This window comes from Malus sylvestris, chromosome 10 (genome assembly GCF_916048215.2).
Source record: "Malus sylvestris chromosome 10, drMalSylv7.2, whole genome shotgun sequence".
NCBI classification, from domain to species: domain Eukaryota; kingdom Viridiplantae; phylum Streptophyta; class Magnoliopsida; order Rosales; family Rosaceae; genus Malus; species Malus sylvestris.
In genome coordinates this window covers 36,807,113-36,821,022 of record NC_062269.1, presented here as the reverse complement: position 1 = coordinate 36,821,022, position 13,910 = coordinate 36,807,113, and the positions used below count along the sequence as shown (strand labels likewise).

The 13,910-nt window shown below is 40.8% G+C and overlaps 1 protein-coding gene across 2 annotated transcripts; it reads right to left on the bottom strand.

The window, feature by feature from the left end:
• Positions 1 to 2,870: 2,870 nt before the first annotated feature.
• Positions 2,871 to 13,706, bottom strand: LOC126587805 (glycolate oxidase 1-like). 2 transcript variants are annotated; one of them, XM_050252880.1, is made up of 12 exons: positions 13,463 to 13,706; positions 5,681 to 5,849; positions 5,387 to 5,511; positions 5,193 to 5,239; positions 4,859 to 4,936; positions 4,526 to 4,650; positions 4,351 to 4,417; positions 4,193 to 4,255; positions 4,041 to 4,110; positions 3,829 to 3,929; positions 3,367 to 3,471; positions 2,871 to 3,178 (listed from the first exon to the last, which is right to left on the bottom strand). In XM_050252880.1, exons 2-12 carry the CDS (start codon positions 5,818 to 5,820, stop codon positions 2,993 to 2,995), a joined length of 1,107 nt encoding a protein of 368 aa, XP_050108837.1. In that variant the 5' UTR covers positions 5,821 to 5,849; positions 13,463 to 13,706; the 3' UTR covers positions 2,871 to 2,992. The 2 variants fall into 2 exon arrangements, with proteins under 2 accessions (XP_050108837.1, XP_050108836.1); XM_050252879.1 differs by having other exon boundaries at positions 5,681 to 5,854; positions 13,463 to 13,705.
• Between the last annotated feature and the right edge of the window lie 204 nt (positions 13,707 to 13,910).

Genomic DNA, 13,910 nt, shown 5'->3' with positions numbered 1-13,910 from the left:
TCGGAAAACAAAAAAGTGTGATATCAACATATTGAACTCATATAGAAATCACACTTCTATAGTGAGCTAGAAAATTTGAGTGTGATACCAATTTATTGAACTCATTAGTTCAATATATTATACTCATGAGTTCAATATATCAAACTCATGAGTGTGGTATAGGGAAGGCAATTCAAACCATCATACCCGATAACCATGGATAACTGCTGAATGGAATGGATTTGGGGATGAAAATTTTGTTATATTTCGGATATGGGGAAAAACCGAAAATATTATTCGGTTATGCTTTCGGTTATGGTTATAGGGGTCCCTGATCCGTATTCAACCGGAATATTTCATATTATATATAATATAATTTATATATTCACTGCACCCCTTACCTTGATACCAAAAGTTGCATTTGTGGGAAAGTTCACAAGTTTTGAATCAAAACCAATGAGAATTTAATGGTGCTTATGAGAGAGATCAAAGATCAGCCAACATCATCAATGTATCTATTATATTATAATGATGAAATTAGTATATATAATACATCAATTGAACGAATATATTTTTGGTATTGATGAAGATGGATATAACCGTTAACCGATGGGGAATCTATTACCCCTGGGTATGATTATGGATAATTTGTGGTTATGGAAATGGTTAATTTTTGTGGTTATGGGGTGGATATAACATTTTACGTCCTTTGTAAGATCCCACATCGCCCAGGGGAGCGATCCTTAAATGTATATTCGTATCCCTACCTAGCACGAGGCCTTTTGGGAGCTCATTGGCTTTGGGTTCCGTAGGAACTCCGAAGTTTAGCGAGAAGGAGGTCAGAGCACTCTCAAGATGGGTGACCCACTGGGAAGTTGCTCGTGAGTTCCCAAAAACAAAACCGTGAGGACATGGTCGGGGCCCAAAGCGGACAATATCGTGCTACGGTGGTGGAGCGGGCCTGGGAAGTTGTACGCCCCGGGCCGGGATGTGACAAAATGGTATCAAAGCCAATCCCTGGCCGAAAGTGTGCCGACGAGGACGTCGGGCCCCTAAGGGGGGTGGATTGTAAGATCCCACATCGCCCAGGGGAGCGATCCTTAAATGTATATTCACATCCATACCTAGCACAAGGCCTTTTAGGAGCTCATTGGCTTCGGGTTTCGTAGGAACTCCGAAATTAAGCGAGAAGGAGGCCAGATCACTCTCAGGATGGGTGACCTACTAGGAAGTTGCTCGTGAGTTCCCAGAAACAAAACCGTGAGGGCATGGTCGGGGCCCAAAACGGACAATATCGTGCTACGGTGGTGGAGCAGGCCCAGAAAATGGTACGCCCCGGGCCGGGATGTGACATCCCCAAACCGAACCGTTGCCATCCCTAGTGATACAAATATATTGAACTCACACTAGTGTAGCAATAGTGTTATAGAAATGAAACTCAAGATGCTTGATTACTATCTATATGTATCACACTCACATAAACGATTGTGAAATACCTTATACAAATGATATTTTTAAAAATCAAATAAAAGACAGAGGTTGCAGATACGTAATTGTAATTTGAGCTATAATCTTGAACAAGGTCATGCCAATTTCAGCCCAACATTGACAAATGTCTCAGTATATACAAGCTAAATGAAAAAATATATATTGGAGCTAAAGAAAAGATGGCAATGAGTATCTTTCACACGAAATTGCATGGCAACTTCCTGGAAGGTTTCGTAAAGTTACAAGGCGATGGGGATTAGCTTGCTTGCTACCACTAGCATTCATACAAGGGATTCATACATATTCCCGATTGGTTGTATATCTCTTTTTTTTTTTTTTTTGTGAAGAGAGATGGAAATAGTTTTATGAGAAGTACTAAGGAGACTTTCTAAATATGAAACTCTGTAAAAATGGAGCTCTCTGTCATTATGTTTTTAACTGAATACTTTATTGTTGAACTGTAATTAACGTTAAAATTATGAGGTGACATAAATGTCATAAAAAATTTTAAAAACAGTAACCATAATTAAAACGATATAAAATGTCTAACTGAAAAAGATAAAATAAATATTAAAGAAGGTTAAGTGTTGCAGCTTCTTATCATGCCTTCATTTCAACGTTACAAACTTTCTGAGCGAATCAAGCTTTTTCTTTTCCGTCTTGCCTACAATATTGAAGAGACAAAAACGTTTTAAATGTTTTTACTAATCTTCATTTTTACGCTTAATTAACGGCTGTGAGGATAATTGAGGTGACATGACACGACTTATTTGGGACTGGATCAGCCCTGTCATGCTTATCTCCCCTTTGGAATTTGGATTCTCTCCGCCTCTCAAACAACTTCAAAAAATTTCTGGTCCAATATTTTGGCTCTAGCCAGGAAAAAAGGAAGTATGCAATGCGCGGGTATTTCAAACCGACGCATTTTAAACCCTGTAGAAGAAGATAACAAAACACATGTCAGTTGCTTATAAGTTAGGGTGCATACCCCTATTTACTTTCTACACAATTTATGTTAATTTCAGTTCAAGAATTTTGTCTCAACTTCCAGAAGGCATGCTCAATTAGTTTTCTGTTCAGTTTAAAGATTTTCTCTTCTACTGTTATTTATCAATTTCTCACTTATCTCAACTTTCAGTCAGCTTCAAAAAGATAATCAGTTTTCTGTACAGTTTAATAATTTTCTCTTCTACTGTTATTCATCCATTTCTCTTTATCTCAACTTTTAGTCGGCTATGTAAAAGGTAAAAAAGGAAATGTGGACAACACTACCCATAAGTTAATCCCTGAAGGATAAACTAATAGACTAAAAAATCAAAAATATGGTCTTTGCCAACCATTACTTTCGGTCTGGTCTGGTAGTAGTCCAAGAAAGAAAGTACCGTTTGGTGCAGAAACAAAACTTAAACCAATATTGACTCCATTTTATTCCCAATACAGAAGTTGAGTTCTCAAATATATTTAGTTCAAGACAGAACAAAAAATTGACAGTTCAATCATTGCACAAAAAATAAATGTGATCATCTTATAATCTCGGTGCAATGCGAGGACGATCCCATTCAGTTATAATGTGGTTCCGCGTGATCTCCTTCAGCGAACGGCAACCACTTAATGCCATGGTTAGCTCAAACTCGTCACGAAGCATTTGAAGAACTTTCCTTACACCAGCCTCACCATCTGCTGCTAACGAGAACACCACCGGTCTACCAATCTGAGCAAAATTGAGGTTTAAAGTATCAAATTAGAACTCGTAGGCTAATTAATTATACGGTTCTGTGGCAATTAAGGCATTGCTTTAAATTCGTTGTCTTAATATAACAGATATTAGAGGCAGGAATGAATCATAGTTGCTGTATCTTGTTTCTGCTGTATGTGTCAAGTAATATAAGCTTTACTCACAAATACGCCCGATGCACCAAGGGCCAGAGCTTTAAAAACATCCGTTCCTCGCCTTACTCCACCATCCAAAAACACAGGAATTTGGCCTTGTGCCGCTCTAACGACCTATAAGCCATGACAACAAAACCATAATTTAGAATATTACGATTTACAGTTCTATACACCAAAGAAAGTGACTTGGAATTTAGAATGATTAAAGTTTCAAGAATATGAACGGTTGAAGAGAATACTCAACAACTTCAGAACCTCGGAAGCATTTAAAAAAAAGAAAAACTAATGAAAATGATTTGAAAACTTTGAGTTTTAATGATAAGAACAAAATAAAGGGTAAAGTGAATAGTACCAGGTTTAACTTTTTAGTGTAAAAATGTGGTTTTTCGTTAAAGTGAACAGTATCGTGAGCTTTTCGTTAAAACTCCCTTTAAAAAATCGATAAAAGCAGAAAATATGAAGCAAATGTACCTCTTCCAGTGCCATAATAGTTGCAGGGACATAATCGAGTTGGCGAGCTCCGTGGTTGGAGACGATAATTCCTGCAGCTCCATATTGTACAGCTAGTCGTGCTACATTTTTCAGCACACACGTCATTGAATTTGTTGTAAACTATCAATAATAGACCAAGCAGGGGACTTGGCTTTCCTTTGGAATGTGGAGTCAGGGATATGGTTGCTTACCATCCTCCGCAGTAATTACACCCTTAACAAGAATTGGTAATTTGGTGATTGTCTGAAGCCATTGTCTATCCTGTGTATGTGGCCAAGAAAATCGTTTGAATTCTTACTGCACATGAAATGTTTCAACTATCATGTATTGAAGCAACCATTACCTTCCAGCTGAGAGACCGGTCAATTTGTCCAGCAACATACGATGCAAGTCCAGAATCATTGGTCTGAATTTTCATTACCAAAACGGTCAAGAAATGTGTGTATTAATATCAAGTTACTTATTGTCTGATACTGAAAGTTGTATAGGTCAGTCACCCACCTTATCCATCTTTCCGAGATCCAAATCCTCAAAGTTCTTCAATGTTAAGTTTGGCGGCAAAACAAATCTGTTGAAGACCTTATAATGAGATTTTATTGCATAATAAAACAACATAAAATGTTTCTAGTAACTGTCTTTCTTAGTTTTATAAATACCATTTTGAATCAATGCTCACCTGTTCTTGATATCTGCCTCCCTGCGCCCAAGCCTCGGAGCGTCCACAGTGAGAGCTATTGCCTTGAAACCGGCCCTCTCAGCTCTTTTTACAAGCTGTGCAACAACATTTCTGTCATTGTGCACCTAAACAAGAACCAAAGAAATCATTGACTATTAGGTTTACAACGCATGACAAACGATAACCTTGTAAGTATCTATTTGTGTTAGGCCTTTATCAGCTTTTATAATGCAAATTACGCACAAAGACCACTTAAATGGAGGTCAAAGATCTTAAGACAGTATGTTAAAAGAGTGAATTTAGCTAATATAAAAGGGCAAATTCAAAACTTACATAGAGTTGGAGAAAGCGAACGCCAGGTCCTGTTGACGCAACCTCTTCAACACTGGAACTAGCCCAAGACGACAGTGTCTAACAACCAAAATTGCATATATAAGATGAATAAGCCACACATTCAAATCATTGATATATAGGAAAACTAACGAAAAGTCCAAAAAAACTTCCCTTTTAATAAAAAACTCTTTTTAAAGGTATAGTGAATAGTATCAGGGAAAGGTATAAATGTGGTTTTTCGTTAATAGTGAACAATACCGGGAGTGTTATGTTAAAACTCCCTTTATATAAGTTGAATAAGCCATGCATTTAAATCAATGATGAGAAGTCAAACCATAATTGTGTCAGCTGCGGATGCTGCTCTTGCCGTTGCATACTCACCTGATTAAGAATTACCTAATCAAATTTAGCTATCCCTGCTTTATAGGAAAAACTTTGCAAAGATCACACTTCAAGAGCGTTTTTTCATTCCAACTGCTGTTAAGTTAACTTAAATTTGTTAATGCAACTTATAGAAGGAGCTTATACCTTCAGGGTGAGCCATCTTCTGCATGGCTGTTGGAGCAATCATGATCGGCATCGAAATGTTGAAGCCCAAAACAGTTGTTCTCAAGTCTATCTTGCTTACATCTATAAGAATACGAGGTCGAAACCTGGTCCATCAAAAAAATTAAAATCAAAACACAAAAGTCTATCTTGCTTACATCTATAAGAACTTTAATCGATTTTTTTTATTATGAGGGAATGAAAATCAAACCCCAAAAATCAAAAACAGAAAAACTACTTTTGACATGATAGTCCAAAAGCAAGAGAAGAGCTTACAAAATCCGCGAAAATGCGCTTTCATTCTCCTTGAGAGTCCACTGGTCCTCTGCACCAGATGCATAGTAGTCATAAATCATCTTTGGCAATTTCTCCTTAGCAATGGCTTCATACTCAGAAACATTGGTTATCTCCACCATCTCTGCTATTTGTTTATGCTATCCCCGCGCTATTCTGAAAGAAATTAGAGTAGTGAACAAAAATCACTTGAATATTATGTTATGTTAGATCCTTTCGAATTCAGATATCAAACAATTGACCGAAAAAAGCTGTCAGAGAAGCTAAGTTAGCGGCTTACGACGATATGTATAAACGACTAGATACCAAAGAAGGAGAGTTGGATATCTATAAACTAGCTAGAGCAAGGGAAAAGAAGACAAGGGACCTAAACCAAGTGAGGTGCATCAAGGATGAGGATGGAAAGGTTCTTGCTACAGAGAACGCGGTTAAAGACAGATGGAGAGGTTATTTTCATAATCTTTTCAATGAAGGACATGAAAGGAGTGCTTCTTTAGGGGAGTTGAGTAACTCAGAAGAGTGTAGAAACTACTCCTTTTATCGTCGAATCCGGAAGGAAGAAGTGGTTGTAGCTTTGAAGAAGATGAAGCATAGAAAAGCAATAGGCCCAGACGATATACCAATCGAAGTGTGGAAAGTTTTGGGAGAGACAGGTATAACATGGCTCACTGACCTTTTCAATAGGATTTTGAAAACGAAGAAGATGCCAAATGAGTGGCGAACGAGCACTTTGGTGCCTATCTTCAAGAATAAGGGCGACGTACAAAATTGCATGAACTATAGGGGTATTAAGCTAATGAGTCATACAATGAAGCTCTGGGAGAGAGTCATTGAGCATAGATTGAGGCAAGAGACACGGGTTTCGGACAACCAATTCGGGTTCATGCCAGGGCGCTCAACCATGGAGGCAATCTATCTCTTACGAAGATTGATGGAAAGATATAGAGATGGGAAAAAGGATTTACACATGGTCTTTATAGATTTGGAAAAAGCGTATGATAGGGTCCCAAGAGACATTCTTTGGAGGATTTTAGAGAAGAAAGGAGTACGAGTAGCATATATCCAAGCTATAAAGGATATGTATGAAGGAGCAAAGACTGCCGTAAGAACTCATGAAGGACAAACCGAAAGCTTTCCCATACCTGTAGGATTACATCAAGGCTCATCCTTAAGTCCTTACCTTTTTGCGTTGGTAATGGATGAGTTAACAGGACATATTCAAGATGATATTCCTTGGTGTATGCTTTTCGCAGACGATATAGTGTTGATAGATGAAACTCAGGAAGGGGTAAATGCAAAGCTTAACCTTTGGAGAGAAGTGTTGGAATCTAAAGGTCTTCGCCTAAGCCGATCAAAGACAGAATATATGGAGTGCAAGTTCAGTGCAAATGGAGGCCAAAACGAGTTAGGGGTGAGGATCGGAGATCAAGAAATACCAAAGAGCGACCGTTTTCGTTACCTAGGATCTATCTTGCAAAAGAACGGAGAATTAGATGGAGATCTCAACCATAGAATACAAGCTGGATGGATGAAGTGGAAGAGTGCATCCGGCGTGTTGTGTGACCGCCGTATGCCACTGAAGCTCAAGGGAAAATTTTATAGGACGGCAATAAGGCCGGCGATGCTGTATGGCACAGAATGTTGGGCGGTGAAACATCAACACGTACACAAAATGGGTGTAGCGGAGATGAGGATGCTTCGTTGGATGTGTGGGCACACGAGAAAGGATAAGATTAGGAATGAGGATATCCGGGGTAAAGTAGGAGTAGCCGAAATTGAAGGAAAGATGAGAGAAAATCGGTTACGATGGTTTGGACATGTGCAAAGAAGGCCTACTGACGCTCCGATTAGAAGATGCGACTATGGGACAGAGGTTCAGGGCCGAAGGGGTAGAGGAAGACCTAGGAAAACTTTGGAAGAGACTCTAAGAAAAGACTTAGAGTACTTGGATCTAACGAAGGACATGACACAGGATCGAGCACAATGGCGTTCTAAGATTCATATAGCCGATCCCACTCAGTGACTTGGATTTTCCAAGTCTCCAACCAAGAAGTTTTCCTCACTCGGGAAATTAAGGGAACACTACCCCAACCTACATGCTCCACTCAGAAAGCTTCAACATACAAGCTTCAACAAAAGAAAATTCAAAGAACTTAGCGAAGAAGGCTTTGGTGTATTTAACACAATACGTTGAAATGAAGGAAAGCTTATTTATTGATATCCCCGATAAGCTAAAAATATGTACATATACATGAGTCAAAATAAACACACAAGAGGGAGCCTTCACAAAGGTTGCTTAGGAGAAGTCTCAGCAGTCGGTAGAGCCCCAGAAAGAGAAGGCACCGGAGGGGGATCATTTGGAGCCTCAGTACTGGACAGAACCCTAGAAGGAGGAGGCATCAGAGGTTGATCATTTGGAGCTTCATTACGCGGTACAGCCCCAGAAGACGAAGGCAATAAATGCCTTTGGAACAAACCCACAAATCTCTGATGATCAAGTAAAACCTGACCATCAGTTTCCTTCATCTGGTCAAGCTTCCTCTTCATGTTTGTAGCATAGTCATGTGCGAGCCGGTGCAACTGTTTATTCTCATGCTTGAGCCCTCTAATCTCCTGTTTGAGACTCATCACTTCAGCCGCCAATGATTCAACTTGGCGAGTTCGAGCAAATAGGCGTTGGGCCATATTAGACACAGAACCTGCACACTGAACACTGAGAGCCAGCGAATCCTTAACAGCTAACTCATCAGACCGTTTGGAAAGTAGTCTGTTATCTTTGGGAGTGAGAAGGTTCCTGGCCACCACCGCAGCAGTCATATCATTCTTCATCACGGAATCCCCAACGGTAAGAGGACCAGTTGGGGAGACGAAGGATGGGCGCCATATGTTGTCTGGAGAAGGCGGGGCTGCCTCTTCAACAAGGTTCAAGTCAAAACGACGGTCGGAGGGGCCAGACATTTTCAAAGGTGTTGAAGAGAGAAGAGGTCGGACAAATCAAGATCTTAGAAGTGCAAGAATGAAGCTTCTACTGGTGGAGATTCAAGTGTGCTTTGGAACTTAATGCCAGCCTCTATAAAAATCTGCACTCGACGGAGCTTCAGAAATCAAAGAGGCGCCTGCTCAGAAATCGAAGAGGCGTTTGCTTTCTCAAAAGTTGGGCTGCTTAGAGATCACGAGGGTTGATCTCAGAAATCGAAGAGCCGTTTGCTTTCTCAAAAGTTGGGCTGCTCAAAGACCACGAAGGCCGATCTCAGAAATCGAAGAGGCGCTCGCTTTCTCAAAAGCTGGGCTCCCTAGAGACCACGAGGGCCGATCTCAGAAATCGAAGAGGCACCTACTTTTCCAGCCTTGTCAGCACCTGTCACACGCACACTCAGCTTTGCGGAAATTATGGGCATTCTGTCAAAGACTTCTGGGGAAGTAGAAAACACATGAATCTTACTGTTCAATCACCCACTTCCCACACGCAACAATAGCTCATGGGTACCACAGATAACTTTGCCAAAGTTCTCTGCCAAAGTTGAGCACGTGAAGCTTGCAGCTCCCACTACATCGCTCTGACCAAGAAGGGTAAAAGAATAGCAAAGAAACAGCACTAACAAAGTTTAGACCCATAAATTTTGAAGGTATAGCTACCATATTATTACCCACAAGGGTAAAGGAACAGTATCACTGCTGGATAATTGGAAAGTCCATGTATGTCAACCTCTGTGCTTCGTGGCAAGGTAGACTAGCAAACATGCCCAACCTTTACTCACATTCGAGAAAACACTCCCAATAAGATTGCTTGCTCCAAAATCGAAGAGGCACCGTCCTCCGAATCTAAAGAGCCAGACTCCCAACATGACTACTTTCTTAAAAATCGAAGAGAGGGTAAAGGAACAGTACCATTGCTGGATAATTGGAAAGTCCCTGTGTGTCAACCTCTGTGCTTCGTGGCAAGGTAGACTAGCAAACATGCCCAACCTTTACTCACATTCGAGAAAACACTCCCAACAAGATTGCTTGCTCCAAAATCGAAGAGGCACCGCCCTCCGAATCTCGAGAGCCACTCTCCCAACATGATTACTTTCTTAAAAATCGAAGAGACACTGCTCCCCGAATCTCGAGAGCCAGACCCCCAGCATGATTGCTTTCTCAAAAATCGGTGAGGCACCGTTCTCCGAATCAATCGAAGAGGCGCTCGCTTTCTCAAAAGCTGGGCTGCTCAGAGACCACGAGGGCCGATCTCAGAAATCGAAGAGGCATCTACTTTTCTAGCCTTGTCAGCACCTGTCACACGCACACTCAGCTTTGCAGAAATTATGGGCATTCTGTCGAAGACTTCTGGTGAAGTAGAAAGCACATGAATCTTACTGTTCAATCACCCACTTCCCACACGCAACAATAACTCATGGGTACCACATATCACTTTGCCAAAGTTCTCTGCCAAAGTTGAGCACGTGAAGCTTGCAGCTCCCACTACATCGCTCTGACCAAGAAAGGTAAAAGAATAGCAAAGAAACAACACTAACAAAGTTTAGACACATAAATTTTGAAGGTCTAGCTACCATATTATTACCCACAAGGGTAAAGGAACAGTACCACTGCTGGATAATTGGAAAGTCCCTGTGTGTCAACCTCTGTGCTTCGTGGCAAGGTAGACTAGCAAACATGCCCAACCTTTACTCACATTCGAGAAAACAGTCCCAACAAGATTGCTTGCTCCAAAATCGAAGAGGCACCGTCCTCCGAATCTCGAGAGCCAGACTCCCAACATGACTACTTTCTCAAAATCGAAGAGAGGGTAAAGGAACAGTACCATTGCTGGATAATTGGAAAGTCCCTGTGTGTCAACCTTTGTGCTTCGTGGCAAGGTAGACTAGCAAACATTTCCAACCTTTACTCACATTCAAGACAACACTCCCAACAAGATTGCTTGCTCCAAAATCGAAGAGGCACCGCCTTCCGAATCTCGAGAGCCAGACTCCCAACATGATTACTTCCTCAAAATCGAAGAGACACTGCTCTCCGAATCTCGAGAGTCAGACCCCCAGCATGATTGCTTTCTCAAAAATCGAAGAGGCATCGTTCTCCGAATCTCGAGAGCCAGATACCACAGACCACTTTTTCAAAGTGCTCTGACAGAGTTAAAACATGTGAAACTGGCAGCTCCCACTACCGTGCTATGACCAAGCAGGGTAAAGGAATAGCATTACTACTTGTTGTTAGGGAGACTCCTATATATGTCGACCTCCATCCCCAACGGACAGGCAGACCTGCAAAAATGCTCAACCCTTCATCATATCTGAGAGGGCACTCCCAACAAAGCCTTTCGAAATATTCAGCTTTCTTTCCCCCCGATAATACCTCTGCAAACAAGCTATACTAGAGCAAGAATATCTCATATCATCAGGGTTAAAAGCAAGAGTATCCCATATCATGCTTTTTCCCTGTTTTTTCTTTTGGCCTTGTTTTTACCTGCAAGACAAGGAGAAAGAGAGCAATCAGTCAGCACTTGGAATCAAGCTTCCAGCCAGGAACTGACTGCCTGGAACCCCTTACCTGATTACTTACCTGGCATTGCTCTCGAGTACTCATCTTCATCATCTTATGTTTCCAGGGAAGATTCCGCATCTCCTTGAGGAACAGATAGGGCAAGTGCGAAGGATACAAGGAAGCATGTGGAGACAAGCGTAACAGCACACGTGCCGATACATCCATTACTCTGTCAAAAGCAAAAGTATCCCATATCAGCAGGGTGGAACGTACTCTAGATTTGATGGACTTGTTTTGACCCTCAAATTCTTCAGTCGGCCTTATACTCTGGAGGAAACCAGAAAACCCTCCAGCTCAGTTCAAGAATAAGCCTGTGGAAAGTTACTTCTTCAAAAGCAAAAGTATCTCATATCATCTCTTCTCATTTTTCTTCTCTTTATCCTTCATGCTGCTGCAAGATGGGGAGAAGGTGAACAATCAGTCGGAGCTCTGATTGCTTACCTTGTCTGTCACCTCTTTCAGCAGACCCCCTAGCTCGGCGACTTGGGGGACTCCTACTACATGGTTTGTATCGCGCTTGACCAAGCCTGAAACTACAAGTAAGCTTCAAGTGAAATTGATACATTACCTTGTGCATCTCCACCAGTTAAAGATACCATCCCTGGATGGAGGAAGAGTACTTCCAGAGAAGATGCCACATCTACCTATGAGACAGATAAGGCAAGTCAAGACGACACCACACTCCGATACTTAGAAGTTTCGTGATTACGAGATCATTCTCCCACAATATTTCCTAATGTCATTTGTACTAAATCATTCACTCGTACTCACTAAAGGAGAGCTTGAACCTATGTACTTGTGTAAACCCTTCACAATTAATGAGAACTCTTCTATTCCGTGGACGTAGCCAATCTGGGTGAACCACGTACATCTTGTGTTTGCTTTCCTATCTCTATCCATTTATATACTTATCCACACTAATGACCGGAGCAATCTAGCGAAGATCACAAAAAGCGACCGTTTTCGTTACCTATGATCTATCTTGCAAGAGAACGGAGAATTAGATGGAGATCTCAACCATAGAATACGAGCTGGATGGAAAGAGTGCATCCGGCGTGTTATGTGACCGTCGTAGGCCACTGAAGCTCAAGGAAAAATTTTATAGGACGGCAATAAGGCCAGAGATGTTGTATGGCAGAGAATGTTGGGTGGTGAAGCATCAACACGTACACAAAATGGGTGTAGCGGAGATGAGGATGCTTCGTGGGATGTGTGGGCACACGAGAAAGGATAAGATTGGGAATGAGGATATCCGAGGTAAAGTAGGAGTAGCCGAAATTGTAGGAAAGATGAGAGAAAATCGGCTCTGGTGATTTGGACATGTGCAAAGAAGGCCGACTGACGCTCCGGTTCGAAGATGTGACTACGGGACAGAGGTTCAGGGCCGAAGGGGTAGAGGAAGACCTAGGAAAACTTTGGAAGAGACTCTAAGAAAAGACTTAGAGTACTTGGATCTAACGGAGGGCATGACACAAAACCGAGCGCAATGGCGTTCTAGGATTCATATAGCCGACCCCACTTAGTGGGAAAAGGCTTTGTTGTTGTTGTTGTTGTTGTATAGTAATAGAAACTATGAACCAACAAAAGCAACCTAGTAAAGGGGAATGAGAAAAACCCCACTGCCTAATTAGGCTTTGAGATATCTACTCTGGGATAGTACAACCATGAAACCAGTGGCTTCCAATTTTCCAACTTTCAAGATTTTAACTTCAGGGGATGTGATCGCCAACTTCAATACATTCTTGGGACATCTTAGATTGGCAAAGAACTTACTTGCAATCGGAAAGCTAAGGTGACAGTATCCCAAGCATTTACAATAACAGAGGGGGGCTATGAATGATCAAACTCATAAGCTATGACTGGTGATCCATCCTAGACTGATGGGGCTTTTTATGTTAATTAAACTTCTGATTAGGCTCCCTAATAAAAAAATCAGGATTAAGCTTTGAACAAATCGAACAATAACCCAACAATCCAAACACAGTATCGGATTCAAAGAATCAAAACTTTGTTGCACTCATGTCTCAAACTCCGCTATGTCACTTCAGAAAAACATTGATTTCGATACAACAGTAAGAAAAGATTTCATTTGTAATACATCATACATGATTTTGATCAAAACCCAAGTCGAAATTCAATCAAATAATCTAAAAAAGTCATCAAAGAGTGCAATCCCAGATGCAAAAAAAAATGAAACTGCATGAATTGTGAAGCAAAAGAACACACCTTGTGGGATTGTAGAAACAGAGAGGAGCTGCAGAAAATGGTGGCTGAAGAGAAAACGAGAGGAAAATGAACACTCAAATTCCCACTTGGATACTGATATACAATTTTTTTTGCAAAAAAAGAAAGAGAGTGATTGGAGGGATTGGAGAAAATAATAAAGAAGGGGTGAAGACAAAACATGTAAGCATCAGGTGAGAATGTTGAGTTGGTTCGGGTTTTCAAGGTGAGAGCAATATCGAAACAGATTATGTGACCAACACTCTCACTCCACCATGCTCATCCCATTATTATGGCAAAATAATAATCTTATGGGTTAATAATATTTTAGAAAAAAAAATGATAATTAGAATTTAAAAATATCAGCGTCATTAGTAATAGAGCTATTTATATACGTGTAACTTATTTTGTCAAGTTTTTGATGGGAGATTATTACATTCTCTATTTTTGA

Bases quoted from the DNA above. Each gene is read 5' to 3' on its own strand.
- LOC126587805 (XM_050252880.1), bottom strand. From the start codon at position 5,820: ATGGTGGAGATAACCAATGTTTCTGAGTATGAAGCCATTGCTAAGGAG. The intron at 4,418-4,525 runs GTGAGCATTGAT...GGTCTTCAACAG, and splicing joins GAGGCAGATATCAAGAACAG to ATTTGTTTTGCCGCCAAACT. The intron at 4,111-4,192 runs GTAATGGTTGCT...CCACATACACAG, and splicing joins ACCGGTCTCTCAGCTGGAAG to GATAGACAATGGCTTCAGAC.